General features: G+C 43.0%; 1 protein-coding gene across 2 annotated transcripts in view; it reads right to left on the bottom strand.

Annotated features, from left to right (window-relative positions):
• The window catches only part of CORO2B (coronin 2B), a 42,118-nt gene that overhangs the window by 15,444 nt on the left and 10,466 nt on the right, over positions 1-16,208 (bottom strand). For both annotated transcript variants that reach the window (XM_072148730.1, XM_072148729.1), the window contains exons 2-3: positions 1,196-1,396; positions 351-467 (exon numbers count right to left, since the gene is read on the bottom strand). In XM_072148730.1, the coding sequence (XP_072004831.1) occupies positions 351-467; positions 1,196-1,396 (318 nt within the window). The remainder of the gene's footprint in view (positions 1-350; positions 468-1,195; positions 1,397-16,208) is intronic.

The raw sequence follows: 16,208 nt of genomic DNA, 5'->3' as shown, positions 1-16,208 counted from the left end.
AGGGACATGTCATACCCTACCTGACGGGGATGTTAGTTTATTTGGATAAAATCTGGTGACAGGTTTAACTGTACAGGGCCTCTCCCAATGACATGGGGAATAGTAATACCTAATGACCTTGTGCATTTCCAGGAGGAATAAATAAGATTGGAACAATGCAGAATTTCAAGAATTGCTATTTTATGAGATTTTTAATATTCACAACAAGAGGAAAAATATTTGCACTCCTTCTACAATAACATTTTATTGCATATTCTGTATTTCGTGTGATAATTAAATAATATAAAGGATGATATGATATTAATACCGTCATAATTTTTAAAAATTTACTAACAAAAAGTGTTACTTACCGAAGTGTCCTCAGAGCAGGAGGCGATGACATTCTCAATAAATGGGTTCCATTTAATATCCAGTACTGTGCCCTGGTGCCCACACACTTTGGGGTGATTGGGCTCAATGCGTCCAGTCTGGGGGAGGCACAGAAGATTTCAAAGGTGAACCCCCACCATGCAGACCTGGGGGAGGAGGACAGACAGATACACCTGTCAGTAGCTCCTCCCTCCACCTGCAGACAGGTTACAAAATAATGTGTAATATTTTCTGATATTCTATTATAACTATTATATATACATTGATCTATATAGAAATCTATGTAGAGCCACCAGCAACCATCATACCAAACATATTGGGGCTCATTTACTAATTTGATCATTTACTAAATTGCGCTGCATTTAAAAGCAGATTGTGGCGCACGCGATCGGATTTTGCCCGGCTTTCATGTGACACAAATTGGGGGGGGGGGGGGGGGTGAGGCGGGCTGTCGGACTGAGTGCGGGATTTAACATTTGAATTTGTGCCGCAAGCCATACACTTACATGCACCAGGAAGAAGAAGGTGAACTCCGGAGGACCTCAGCGCGGAGAGACAAATGCAGGATATCGGGCGCACGATCTTAGTGTATCGCGCAGGAGTCCATGATTGTTGGACAAGGGACGGGTAAGTAAATGTGCCCCAATGTATTGTCCCACTCAAATACAATTGGTGGGAATTTTTTTCATTTCCCAATTTTTATAATCTCAGAAACTCGATTTAATTTTCTTTTCAGACTGGTCATAATACAGTATTTGGGTAACTAATGTGATGCCACGTTTAACAGCTAAAGTCTTAATATTAATAGATTTATTCTGACACTCACCTGATGAAGGGGAATAACCAGAAATGAGCCCCCTCCAGCACTCTCAGTGACAATAGCTAGAAACTTAGAATTGACAGCACAGAAGGGGTTATCGTGCACATTCTTGGTAATGGGGATACATTCATAACAGTTCTCTCGGCTTGCAACCTTGCCGTACACATTCCGGAATTTAGAGCTTCGGTACTGTGGACGCCATGACATCTACAAGAAAACCGAGACTTATGTAAATATCAGTGTACAAGTTAACAGAAGATATACAGGCAGTCCCCGACTTACAGACAACCCCTAGTTACAGACAGACCTCTCTGCCCCCTGTGACCTCTGTTGAAGATCTCTGGATGTTACTATAGTGCCAGGCTGCAATGATCAGCTGTAAGGCGTCTGTAATGAAGCTTTATTAATAATCCTTCCCATTACAGCAAAAAATTTTGAAAATCCAATTGTCACAGGGACAATTTTTTTCTTCTCTAGATTTACAATTGTAAAGTATACAGTTCTGACTTACATACATATTCAGCTTACCGTATATACTGGAGTATAAGCCGACCCGGGTATAAGCCAAGACCTCTAATTTTACCACCAAAAAGTGGGAAAATCTATGGACTTGAGTATAAGCCGAGGGTGGGAAATGCATTGATCACAGACCCCCCCAGTAGTATATAGCCAGCAAGCCCTCAGTAGTATATAGCCAGCAAGTCCCCAGTAGTATATAGCCAGCCAAGCCTGCCCCCAGTAGTATACAGCCAGCCCAGCCTGCCCCCAGTAGAATACAGCCAGCCAAGCCTGCCCCATATAGTATACAGCCATCCCAGCTTTCTCCCAGTAGTAAACAGCCAGCCCAGGCTGCCCCCAGTAGTATACAGCCAGCCCAGCCTGCTACCAGTAGTATACACCCAGCCCAGCCTACCCCCAGTACTATACAGCCAGCCCAGCTTGCACCCAGTAGTATACAGCCAGCCCAGCCTGCCCCCAGTAGTATACAGCCAGCCCAGCCTGCCCCGTGTAGTATACAGCGAGACCAGCCTGCCCTGTGTAGTATACAGCCAGCCCAGCCTGCCCCTGTAGTATACAGCCAGCCCAGCCTGCCCCCGGTAGTATACAGATAGCCCAGCCTGCCCCCAGTAGTATGCAGCCATCCCAGCTTGCCCCCGGTAGTATACAGCCAGCCCAGCCTACCCCAGTAGTATAAATCCACCCCAGCCTGCCCTATGTAGTATACAGCAAGCCCAGCCTGCCCCCTATAGTATACAGCCAGCCCAGCCTGCCACCAGTAGTATACAGCCAGCCCAGCCTGCCCAGTGTAGTATACAGCCAGCCCCCAGTAGTATATAGCCAGCCCAGCACTAAATAAAATAAATAAACTTATATACTCACCCTCCGGCGGCAACGATGCGCAGCGCTGCTCCCCCGATGTCCGCGCGGCTCCTGTCTTGGGTAACATCCTTTAGGGCGCGGTCAAGCTCTTCCCGGCCAGGCAGACGCATAGTATGACGCGGCCGCTGCTGATGTCATACTATGCGCCAGCCGGGAAGAAACATGGCCGCGCCCTGCAGGATGTTACCGAAGAGAGAAGACAGAAGAGGAGCCGCATTGACATCGGGGGAGCAGCGTTGTGTATCGGGGCCGCCGGAGGGTGAGTATGTAAGTATTGACTCGAGTATAAGTTGAGGATTTGCAGCACATATTTTGTGCTCAAAGCTCAGCTTATACACAAGTATATACAGTAAGTACAAACCTAAAGAACCTATCTGTTACATAACACAGGGACTGCCTGAACACAGTTTTATCATGGAGGCCCTTGATTCTTCTTTCTTTTGATTGCCATATTTGGGGTCAGGAAAATATATTTCCCTATTTCGGGACCAATTGGCATCAGCCTTGTAGAGTTTATTTTTGGCCTCTGGATCATCATGGTAGGATTTATGCTTTGTTTTGATCTCAATCTATTTTCTCATTTTGAACTCATTATGTAAATTAGATGCTAGGTGCTTCTTTCTACATAAGATGTCCATCTTTGAGTAAAGTGTTGGTGTTGGAATTGTGTATTTTTTGCTTATAATAATAATAATTCTTCATTTATATAGAGCCTACAGATTATGCAGCGCTACATAGAGCTTGCCAAATTGTTCCCTGTCCCAAATGGGGCTCACAATCTAATCAACCTACCAGTATGTTTTTGGAGTGTGGGAGGAAACCCACACAAACACGGAGAGAACATACAAACTCTTTCCAGATGTTGACCCTGGGACTGATTTTTGAAAATCTTTGAAAAAAAGAAAAAAACTGAACATATATGTTGACTTGCATTCAATAAATTTTTTTTCTGGTTAGCCAATAAAGCTATCATTCCGTAGGCACTTTTGTATTAAATAAAATATTTTTTTTTCTTTGCTAACATTTATTATGGCTTCTCTGACGGTTTTCTGAGTTAGGGTTTCAGTGGGGACCAGACTGGAGCCTTTCAGTGTATATGGGTGCTGGCCACTTGACCTCATGATTTTTGTAATGTGTGTGTTAGTAGGGCCGGATCAAAGGAGGGGCTCCTGGGGCTTGAGCCCCGGGGCCCCCACCACTTTCAATTTTTAAGGGGCCCCCAAAAGTTTCCAACAGTCAGCGACTGAGCTCAGCCAGTGGCCGCCCGCTTCACACATAGGGGTCTAGGATGTCCGCTGTGTTAGTGAGACACAGCTGCCATCGCTGGGGGAGATCACCGATGCACTGTTTTGGCCGCAGCAGGTTGTGATGGGACGCCGGTGGCAAGTGATGACGCCACACTGTCGGCGTCTGATCGACGCATGCTGCCGCCAAAACAGTGCATCAGCAATCTCCCCCAGCTATGGCAGCTGTGTCTTCAGTGGCCAGCGGCTGCCCGAAGAGCGAGGAAGAGCCTGCAGCCTTGTGGGATCACTGGAAGAGAAGGTGAGATAAGTATGAAGTTAAGACTAAGGACTGATATGTAGAAGTCCGAAACCCGTTACCGTTGCTGTCTTTTGTCTTATTATTTTTGTCTTTTTTTGTATCTATGTACAGGCGGTCCCCTACTTAAGAACACTCGACTTACATACGACCCCTAGTTACAAACGGACCTCTGGATATTGGTAATTTATTGTACTTTAGTCCTAGGCTACAATGATCAGTAGTAACAGTTATCAAAGGTGTCTGTAATGAAGCTTTAGTGTTAATCCTTATTCTTATGACAACCCAACATTTTTAAAATCCAATTGTCACAGAGACCAAAAAAGTTCTGGCTCGGATTACAATGATAAAATATATAGTTCCGACTTACATACAAATTCAACTTAAGAACAAACCTACAGACCCTATCTTGTATGTAACCCGGGGGACTGCCTGTATTCCCTTTTGGATATGCATATTTTTTAAACAAAGAATACATTTTTGGATGAAGTTTTAACTGAAGTAGTGGAGTTCCATTGGGCTGGTTTCCCTGCCCTCTCTCCTGTTCCTCAATTTCAAGCCTGACTTGCCCTGGAATACCGGACCAGCACTCAAGGGGTAACCGTGCACCCGGCTTTGGAGGACGTTCACACTAGATCTTCACTGTCGTCTGTGGGTGAGCTGTTGCCGACTTTTTTCTTTCGTTACAATAGATGAAGTTTATTAGTTTGTGGCCATTTTCTACAGGGGACTGGCCGCTAAATTCTACAGGGAGCTGGTGGCTGTGTACTACAGGGGGCTCATGGCTGTATACTACAGGGGGCTGGTGGCTGTATTCTGCAGGGGGCTTCAGGCTATATACTACAGGGGGCTGGCAGGCTATATACTACAGGGGGCTGGTGGCGGCACACTACAGGGTTCTGGTGGCTGTGTTCTACCGGGGGCTGCAGGCTATATACTACAGGGGGCTGGCAGGCTATATACTACAGGGGGCTGGCAGGCTATATACTACAGGGGGCTGGCAGGCTGTATACTTCCAAAAACATTGTTGGAAGGGCCCCCACCAGTTTGGCCCACACCACCCTTAATCCGGTCCTGTGAGTAAGTGTGGGGGAGAAGAATACTATGTAATTTACCAATATACATCTATTAATAGTTCTGCTCCTCTTTCTTGATATGTAAAGTGAAGCCTCCTGTCTTTTACCTCATCAGCCACATAATCCTGTCCATGAAATGGCCGCAAATGAAGGGCCAGTTAAAGATCGCAGCCATTGGTCAGGAATGTACGGCTGATGAGGTAAAAGACAGGAGGCTTCACTTTACATATCAAGAAAGTGGAAAGAAAGAACTATTAATAGATGTATATTGGTAAATTACCTAATATCCTGCCCCCACACACTACAAAAGCATGAGGTAAAGTGGCCAACCACTTTTACATGTATGTTGCCAGGAGGCTGTCTCTTTTATCTAAAAAGAACATGGCAGCATGGCTAGTTTTAATTGGAGATAATTTGTGATTCTATTAAATCTAACACATTACAAAAGTAAACAATACCTACACATACTTATCTACTCTCCTCTTCATCTTGATCTCGGTGTTGGTCTTCGCTAAGCTTCACACGCCTATATCACCTAGAAAAACTAGTTATAAAAAGCAGCCAGAGCTCAAGGATGAAATGTCCAGCGCTCCGGGCTGCTAAGTCACCTCTTCTCCAACATGAGGCATTTATCACACAGGAGGCCTGAATTCCAGCCTCTCATGTGACGTCATTGGGGAGGGAGGTGCGAGAGGCCAGAATAATTAGCAGCCCAGTGCACCGGATATCTCGTCCTTGAGCCCCAGCTGCTTTTTATAAGTCTTTTTTCTAAGTGATCACGAAATGCCAAGTCTAGCGAAGATCACCGCCGGGATCAAGATGAAGAGAAGAGTAGTGAATATGTGAAGGTGTTTTTTACTTTTGTAAAGTGGTAGATTTCCTTTAACCATGAACTCCTATGTATACCAAGACAATCAAGAGATAGATGTTTGGTCATTTATCTAAAATACAAATCTTGTCCACAACTAGGCCATGCAATAAATCAACCATTTACAGCTGAAAAAAAGAAAATCAAGCTGTTGCAATGACCTAATTACAATACAGACCTCATGGTAAGGTATAACTCCAAAAACACGTAGGTCCCTGGCGCTGCATTCCCTTTATACACCTACTTTTTTAGGATGACCTGAATAAAGATGATGGATTTTTATTCCTGAAGATATGAGAGTTCTGGATGTTGTTTGCTTTGGTACCTGATTTTAAGACCTTTTAAGGACCAAATTTCCCTTTCTCCTGATACAAGAAACCATAGAATTTTAAAATGGCGTACCTAATGTTCTCCATCCATGGATGAATTTTAGACATTCTACTTCCAAGAAAACTTTGGCTTTCTTTAAGACTCTATTCCCATTTTGGCCATTGACCACTTACATAATTTTATGTTTACATAACATTTCTCAGACTAGCATCTCCATTTCTTCATCTGCTGCTATAAATATAGGATAATAGCTTTCTGGTATCTTATAAACTATATGACTTCAAGCATGTGGCCTAGGGTCAGCTTAGTCCTAACCCTAATCACCCCCAAATGAAAGCGTTGTCTGTATCACAGGCATGTTCAAGAATTCAGTGTGCCGCAGGGTGAGGGGTGACAAAAGCTTCACTGTCTTTTACCCCTTTCCCTCCTGTTACTCCCCTTCCTACAATCTTCCTTACAATGAATGGACCTCTCTTTGTAGCATCTCCCACTGACACAAAACATTAACCATTTATTAGATGACATTCTGCCATGACCCCATACCAAAATATACTACAACCACCCAAATGTACAGGGCTATATTTAGACAGTCCTTCCTCTGTGCCCTCTTTAATATTCCATTTATCAGACCCACAGTTGTCTCTTTGCTCATCCGCCTGCCATCGTCAGGACTGGCCTTCCTGTTAGTGATGTGAAACACAATGATCCACACAGCGGGATGAAGGACCCCCCACAAATAGTAAGACCCTGCCCTGAGCTATCACACATTTTTCATATTGTATGTTTTAGCACATCCCTGGGAAAATATCCTACACAGCGGTCAACAAAGGTTGTATTTCCCACATACCGCACCATAGACATCACCCATCCCTCCCACTATATACTGTATCCAACATCACCCATTGGGATTGAGTCATACTGTCTTTGTATTACTTTTTCTTCTTATACTACGGAATGGAAGTTGGTTACAACAAAAAAAAGTGCCACATTCTCATTTTTACAGCTTTCTGAAAAAGTTCTTAGAACAGGACAAGGTCAAAGGTGGGCCAAGGACACCATGGTTGTGTATAAGACTAAGAATTTTTAGGATTTTGTGCCATTATATGACAAAGCTATGTCTCTAGGTGAAGAAAATCCTGTATATTTGCCATCCATAATGAGCTGTATCCCTAGACGCTGACTCTGTATACTGCGCTGGCTTTGTATCCTTGATTTGCTCAGACAATGACAGTGCATCCTCAGTCCTGTACAGATGAGCACCAGTCCTGCGTGACCTGAGAGGAGACCGTAGGACAAGAGCACTATTGTGAAGCAAGAAAGACAACACTGCTATCACTGTCTACTGCTCCAGTCTCAGGCATCAGAGACGTTTATTATCCAATGCATTAGTAGAAAATAACTTTTGCTATCCTTCCATGAGCAGCTATACACTTAATAGACTCTGTAGCCATCACAGCATGGAGAAATGACAGCTCAAGCAGACCACGGAGACATGAAAGCTGCAGCACACATTAGATGTCTGATAATTGAATGTCTATAGGGACTGGCAGACTTTCACTCTAGACAGGGCCGGGTTAGGGGACGGCAAACTAGGAATTTGCCCAGGGCCCTCTCTCCTAAAGGGGCCCACTGCATGTGGACTTTTGTGGGCAGATGATGTATTGCTCTTTTAATCTATATATCTTCTATCTATCTACAGTGTCTCCTATCTATTATCTATCCAGTGCCGTAACTAGGAGAGGTTGGGCCCCGTAGCAGACTTCTGTGTGGGGCCACCTTACCTCCTCAGAAGAAAGAAGAAATATATATATATTTGTATACTCACACATTTATACACTGATATATACATTTATACACTTACAGAGATATGACCCAGTAGCTGTTGACCACATGGGGGAAGTACATGGCAGGATATAGAAATGAGAGATCCCTAGTCCTGTCATTATGCTGTCCCCTTTTTCTCCCCCGACATTTCTTATCTGCGCTGACGATTCATACTGTATACCGTGGAAGATGTGCATAGTTAGGTACATATTATGATGTAAAATGTGCAGCACAATGGGGCATATTTACTTACCTGGTCCAGTCGCGATCCAGCGGCGGGTTCCCCGACGCTGATTCGGGTCTGGTCCCCCGATTTCCGTTGCATGCATGCCGGTGGCGATGCGCCACAATCCGATCGTGTGCGCCAAAAACCCGGGGCAATTCGGCGAAAAACGGTAATATTCAGGAAACCCGACGGAAAAACGCGATTCGGGCCCTTAGTAAATGACCCCCAATATGTATCTAATGGTGCACATTCTCCTTTCTTCAGTGTGTCAGGGGAGATGATGGGGCCCCCTGACACTGCGGGTCCCATAGCAGCTGCTATTGCTGCTTTTGCAGAAATTCTGCCGCAACGTCATACACAAAGCCATGCTGGAAGATCATGCCTTCCACGACGTCCAGGTCTTAGAACATTGGGGCAGATTTACTTACCCGGCCCATTCGGGTCTTCCGGCTATTCACTAAGGTAGTTCCTCCGACGTCCACCAGGTGGCGCTGCTGCGCTGAAGTCTGCCGAGGCCTGCCGGTATGCACTGAAGTTCATCGGCCTATTCCTGGTGAAGGTAAGCGCCCGCGACACTTTTTTTTTTTTTTAATGCAGCGGTTTTTCCGAATCTGTCGGGTTTTCGTTCGATTTCCGTTGCGTGCAGGCCAGCGCCGATGCGCCACAATCCGATCGCGTGCGCCAAAATACAGGGAAAATCGGCGCAAATCAGAAATATTCGGGTAACATGTCGGGAAAACGCGAATCGGGCCCTTAGTAAATGACCCCCATTGTTGTCACAAATCACCAGGATGTTCAGAATTGTGCCAAGTCAAATTTTTCATGCAATTTTGATTCAATATTACTTCACTAAAGTAGTCCAATTCGATTCACTAAACTCTGATCATTGGATTTTAACCACTGTATTGAGGTAACTAACTTTGTTTTCTCTGTGTGTTTTCTGTGCACCAGCCTTTTCACTTTTGTCCCACATCGCACACATATAGGAGGTCAGCTGGTTTCCCGTGAAATTGTTTCTAGTCTTTAAGCAAGCGTGTGATCCGTGTGAAATCCTAATGAGTCTGGTCACACTTGGCTCATGACCACAACCATGCGCGCACTTGCATCTATGCATGTACTATACTTTGTGATGCTTGGCTACATTTTTCTTTATCCAAAGTGAAGATTCAATTTGCAGCCCTAAATTTAAATGTCTTGGCTAAAGCAGAGTAGATGTTGGCACTTTTCCTGGTTTCTAGGAAAGATGTCTGTATTCAGAAGCAGTGCCACTCTTCACTCAATTGTAATACCGTAATCAGCCATCTACAATAGTGGCGCTGTGGCTTTCCCTTGAGTTCTCACATATAAAAACATGAATCAGTCTGACCTCAGTCTATTTCTGGTTCTGTAATTGTCTGTTTTGCCCTAGTGCCTGCCAGATGAGTGCACAGGAGGAATGAAGGATGAATAAAGCCTCCTCTAATTCATACTCCATGTGTAGGGCCTTACTCTCATCAGTTCTCGATCTGTAATATGAAATTAGCTCCGATGTGAGAGCTGACAACAAGCAACCCCCTTCTTGTCTTGTCTCTAAAGCAGCATGTTATGAAAGGCTTCTCATGATGGCAGAGCGAACAGAAGCTGGTGCAGAAGGGAAGACAGAGAAAGATCCTATTCACAGCCCTCTATAAGACCGCAGCTGGGTGAGGGGGCTGTTCAGATCTGTGCCAAACGCTGACAGTCAGCCAGAAAAGACTGCAGGCTGAGGGCAGCCATTTCTCAGAACAAGGCAAAGTATCCAGCTGCTTATATACCATGGAGATACAGGAACACTGCCAACCTGACGTTGTTTTTACAGAAAACACAAACGCTTAAGAAGTTGATCTGTCAGCAGCCTAAAAGATGCAATGAACTTGCTTTTCTGCTCCTGGAAGCGACACATGTTACAGAGAGCAGTGTCCTTTCCTTATATTTCTGTTTCTAATCCACTAAAAAATATGGAGAATCTTAAAACACTGACCGTGTCAGACTTCGATGTGCATTTAAGCAACATAAATCCTTTGGCCTTACTCTATGCACTGAGATTTATGACTCAAGCTGTGAGATATGTCCCACCTTAAAAGATTACTAACCTTTTATTGTATATAGAGATGAGCTGCTGTATCTAAGCTGCCTTGTTAGAAATGAAGCATAGTAGATAGACTGTTTTCAGAATATTTTAGTTATTTGAAGGTTAGGGTAAAAACATATTTTTGGTTCTGTAAATCCCTGGCAATGAACCTGCACACTAATACTGCATTCATTGATCATGTGAGCTCCACAACAGTACTGATGGATATCTAAAAATTTGTGTGCGGCTCTAAGTGACACTATTTTTTACCTAGGGATGAGAGTTTTAAGTTACCGTATGTTTGTAGGGACACACAAAGGTGGATTTTATATTTCTGGTTCTGATCTGAATAGCTGAGCAGGGAGTCTGCCATAGCTGTAAAACTAGGTTATATTGTATTGTCATCTTCTGGAGTAAAATTTAAAGCACTGTCTTCCTGACGATGTACAGGGGCGTAACTATAGTGGTAGCAGACATAGCAACCGCTATGAGGCCCACAGTGTCAGGAGGCCCCAGCATCCAACCTGACACGCTAAAGAGTGGTGGATGTGCAACATTATATCCATATTATGCTGCACTTTGTACATCATAATATGTATGTAGCATATATGTGATGTATATATGCTGCATCTTTGTTGTGAATATGCTGTATGTGTATATGGTGTATGGCGTCTGCATATACTGTATGTGTGTGTATATATGCTCTGTGTTTGTAAATGTCACTGTATGTGTGTGCATATGCTATACATATGTGCAAATGTGTGAATGTAACTTGCATGTGTGAGTATACAAATATGTATAATTTTCATTGGGAAGGGGGGCCCCTGCTGAAGCCTGCTATGGGGCCCTGCCACTCCTAGTTATGCCACTGACGATGTATAATACTGGGATCTCTCCTAATTTTAACAAACAGTCTGGAAAAATTGACTGCATACCACCAATGTTTTGGACCCTCAAGCCATGGCTTGGGTTTTTTTATAGTTAACCCCATCACCAGGGACACAGCACTTGACATTTCATGAGTAAAACTTCCATAAACTAAAACGGATAAGTCAAATGACATTTTACACTTTATTTTTGCTCAATGTACTAATCCAAGCCTGATGTTGTAGTCATGGTCAGACCTGACCATACTAGTTTGAATAGTCTGATATCACTCTGACATCCCCCTCTTCAGGCACTTAAACACTTGCACAGTAAGTGCAGGAAACTCACAAATAATTGACATTGTGATCATATGGGATTTTCCTCTCTTGGGACTTTGCATTCAGTCAAGTGTGTACGATATCTTTATGACAAGGGAGGCCTCCTATGTAAGAACTAATGCAGAGGAAGTTAAAGGTTTGTCCATTGCAACAATCATCCAGGCTAATTGCATTTTCTAACTTGCTCTGCAAAAAAAAGTTGGGCAACAATTGTCTTTTTTTTAACTTAATTCCTATTGAATCCTCTGTAGCGCTGAATTGATGAACATGAAATGCTTTGGGGAGGAGGGGTGCTCCTGCTCACTCACTTTGTAGGTGTGCAGCACCTGATTTCTCTAGTTCTAGTTCTCTACCAGAAACCTGTTTTGATTTGAAATATTTGACTCATACAAAAGCATATTGCTAGGTACTATAAAACCACAATTAGAGGTGTCTGAAATGACTAATGTCTAAATTTGACTCAACTCATGCAAAATATGACTCTACTCTGATAAATTTCACATGTCCTTTACCTTCCCTGGTAGCTTCATCCTTTTCACCATGCTGCCTTTGCATATTTACACTACTTCCTTTCTCTCACTGCTCCATGGTGTCACCCACTGTGCATCTCTTTTCACTGCCCCTTCCTCACGGAGAGACACAGGCAGAGGGAAGGGAGTTTGCTACAGTTCTTTGTATTCATCAGTGCTCACACATGGAAAACAAAGAATCACAGAGTGTCTGCATACAACTCAAAAGTAAGTAGCAGGACTTCTGAATCACTTGATGAACATTCAGGTATTATTATTAAGGCAGTTAGGGCACATGTACAACTTATGTAAAAGAGTGGCCAACAACTTTAATAACCAATGCTTAAGTTCAGCTACCATGAACAGTTGATCGGTGCAGTTCCCGGTGTCCCCCCACCATCTAATATTGAAAGACCCTATAGATGCAGTACATCATAGAGAGAAGTAAAGAGTAATTTTTGTACTGCTATATGGTATCAAGTCCTGGAGGTTTGGAGCTTTTAGGGGAGAATAATACCATAACAAGGACTGCAGCATGGTATCATTTTTTGTGTTGTGTTGGAATGGTATAAAGTCAGACAGAATAATGTATACCAACAAATGAAAAAGAAGACCCACAGAGGTACAGGTACTTACAATTCATGTTTATGGCAGCCCTATTACAGCGCCATAAAACACAGCAATATACTGTACGTTTTATACAATGTATCACTGGCTCAGTGCAGCCTTGTGCACCCAAATTCTGAATTGAATCCATAATACTATATAGTGTGCACAAGAAAAATAGACCTCATACAACAGCAGACATTACACCCTCTTGTCATGATATGGATTGTATACTAAACCATCATTGCTGCAAGCAAAGCTCATCGACTGCCCCACTTTCTAAAGCTGAAAATCAATAGAATTAAGTCAATTCTAAAACACGGGTCAGTTCTGGTTTATAAAGACCTTGGTCCTAAATGTTCTTGGTCACTATATACTTGTATTAGAAGATCCCTGAAGAAATAACCTATTAAAGTGCTTTCCTGGGGTTAGTACTGACATCCACACAGCAGCATCGCCATAGAGCATCTCTCATAATCAGCAAATTACTGACACAGTACACAGTCTACTACACCGTAATACTCTACTTCTATACGCCATGAAAGCGCTTTTTCTATACATACATTGGGGGAGATTTAGTGCTGGCATATGGAGAAAGCACCATCGTGAGGTTTAGCCCTCCTGATATATCCAGCGGATGGCTGCGCTATTTGCCAAAACTATAACAGTGGCTAGCTAATATAGTTTTGTGCAAAAACCATGCAAATTCAAGGAAAATGTTTGGATGGTGTCGGTAGTGCACAAGCGCGTGTCATGGACCCACCGTGCTGGCCATGCCCCTACATGCCAAATAAGTGTTTCTATGCAAGTTTTCTGGCAAGCCCTGATAAATGCCCCCCATTGTGTCTCACCTATAGCTAGGGAGATTTTTGGCAATAAGAGTGATATAAGAATCCTTAAAAAAATGGTGGGATATCGGTCCCCATTATGCTCGTGTGAATGTGCCCTTAATGACAGTCTCACATCTGCTTTCACAACAAGATCATAAAGTCATCTGCTTCTAATAAGGTCCAAAGAATTAACATTTTCCCTTTATCTTTTTGGAGAAATACCCATTGGGTTATCACCGGAAGTGTCACTTGAAGCTCCTGGACCCCAATTTGAAATCTGAAATGACACATCGGATTGCCCCAGCCTGTCTTTTAGGCTAAATCCAGAACACAATTCCTCATAGAGCAGTGGTGGCGAACCTATGGCACGGGTGCCAGAGGTGGCACTCAGAGCCCTTTCTGTGGGCACGCAGGACTTCACCCCAACACATAGTTTGCTAGATACGACTCAATGCTTTCTCCTGCAGTCCAATATAGCCCAGGACGTGCTCAGCACTATTTTCACTATTTTAAAGCAACATCCTTGGCTGCTAGGACTACACGAGAAGCGAGAAGGTGTGGATAGAGATGGATTGTCATTGGAGCTCCTGTTCTGGGTCCTCTGATCCTTCCTCTTCAAGGGACCCTGGAGGGAAGCTACAATCCAAATTTCTCCATCATCTTTCTATTGTATTGGTGAACTCAGGACGCCAATACGATTAAAACCTGTGATACAACAGGGATCAGTAAGTTACTGCTTAAATTGTCATGTTGGCACTTTGCGACATACAAGTGGGTTTTGGTTGTAGTTTGGGCACTCTGTTTCCAAAAGGTTCGCCATCGCTGTCATAGAGGATAGAAAATAATGTATAAGATATATTCTTGTAATTGGTTGTAAGAATTAAATCCAGAACATGGACACCATGTTTAAAGCCTTCATACTTGATGAAAGGCAAGCTTTTCCAATGGGAAATTCCATTAATTAAGAACAGAATTGTCTCACAAAATCAATTGTTAAAGTCAGATTTGCAAACTATGTCCAGAGCTTTGGTCACATTTTCAAGTAGCTGTATATGGCAGGGAATGTTCCCGGATATTGTAGCAAATTTTGGTGTTGATAACTTTTGTACCACAAGAGCTTTCTGATTCTGAGACGATTTTGGTCTTCACTCATATACTAGGCGACCACTTTTCCAATGGAAAAACTCAATCCATTATGACGGCTTCCAAGATGGCGACCATGTTAAGGACATAGCCTAAAAGATGCCCCTTATGCCCCTTACTCACTGGGTATTCAGATATGTCCTTTTCCACATGATTTCTGCAATAAAAGGGTGTCCTTCACAATAAGCCATTATAATGTATGTGCTTCACAACTGAACCTAAAACCTTAGTCATTCACAAAAATAAAGCAGCTTAAAGAGCTAATTCCCCATCCAGGGAGCTTCACGCTTTAGTATCTAATTTCCTTTGACCGCTTCATTTTCATTCTTTATACAAGTGGAAATTTCCAGACCTTGTAGCTGAAAAAATCTGCAGAGATAACATTTGGATGAAGATCAACTGAGTCTGTGCCAGTTACCTGTTCTGAGTCTTTACAAACTCTAAATGTATGCCCATGTAAAAATGTAAAATAGAGCAATCACTGGCAGACGGGGGTAAGTGAACCACCTACCTGCTTATCTTTTACTGACTCCTCACACTAAGACCTGACCCATGGTTCTCTCTTATCTCCCTCCACCTCTAAGAGGCTTATCCTATCAACGTCAAAGCTGGAAGAGAAGATTATCATTTCAGGTGGCAGTCAGAAGGGTTTGCACTACGTAAAAGAAAGCTGCAATTTGCAAAATGTAGCCGTAATGTTTATGTAGCAGAATATAATGGGTAACATTGCCATAGGGGGTGCAGTAGATTGTAGAGCCATGGAGGGCACGGCTCCACAACCCGCCGCATCCCTTATGGCAATGTTGTTAGGCCCTGCTAAAAAACCATAACTGTGTTTCATAGTATCATAGTAAATAAGGTCCAATCTAAGTCCAACCTATTAATTTATACAATGTTGATTGTATACATACGACTTAAAACAGGGAAAATATTCCTTCTTGACCCTTAATATGGCAGTCAGAATAACTCCCTGGATCTTCATAAAGTAGTCTATCCTTCCAACAAACTATGTATAAATCAATAGTGCAATTAAATACTGTATATAAAATTTTTAACACATTTAATCAATTAAAAAAGGTTATTACTAATCGTAATTTATCTGAATCTTACTCCTTCCCCAAACTGACATTAACTCTGAAATTTCACCTTAATCCAACTTGGCCTCCCAAGACTGACTGCAAGTGCAGAGGTATCAGATTATAGGTAAAAAGGAGTCTGTAGAGAACAGGGAGAAAGGAGGTAGGTACGTTCATGTAAAATCCCTATAACATCTGGCTTTTGAGTAAGTGAGAAAGAATGCCTTATAGAGTTGCCTTTACTTTCTTTGTGTAGTGTACGGGAGACATTATAACAGCTTGCCTCCAGACACAAAATCAGACAGAACTAAGAAT

Source organism: Engystomops pustulosus, chromosome 4 (assembly GCF_040894005.1).
Source record: "Engystomops pustulosus chromosome 4, aEngPut4.maternal, whole genome shotgun sequence".
In the NCBI taxonomy this organism is placed as follows: domain Eukaryota; kingdom Metazoa; phylum Chordata; class Amphibia; order Anura; family Leptodactylidae; genus Engystomops; species Engystomops pustulosus.
This window is presented reverse-complemented; position numbering and strand designations above follow the sequence as displayed.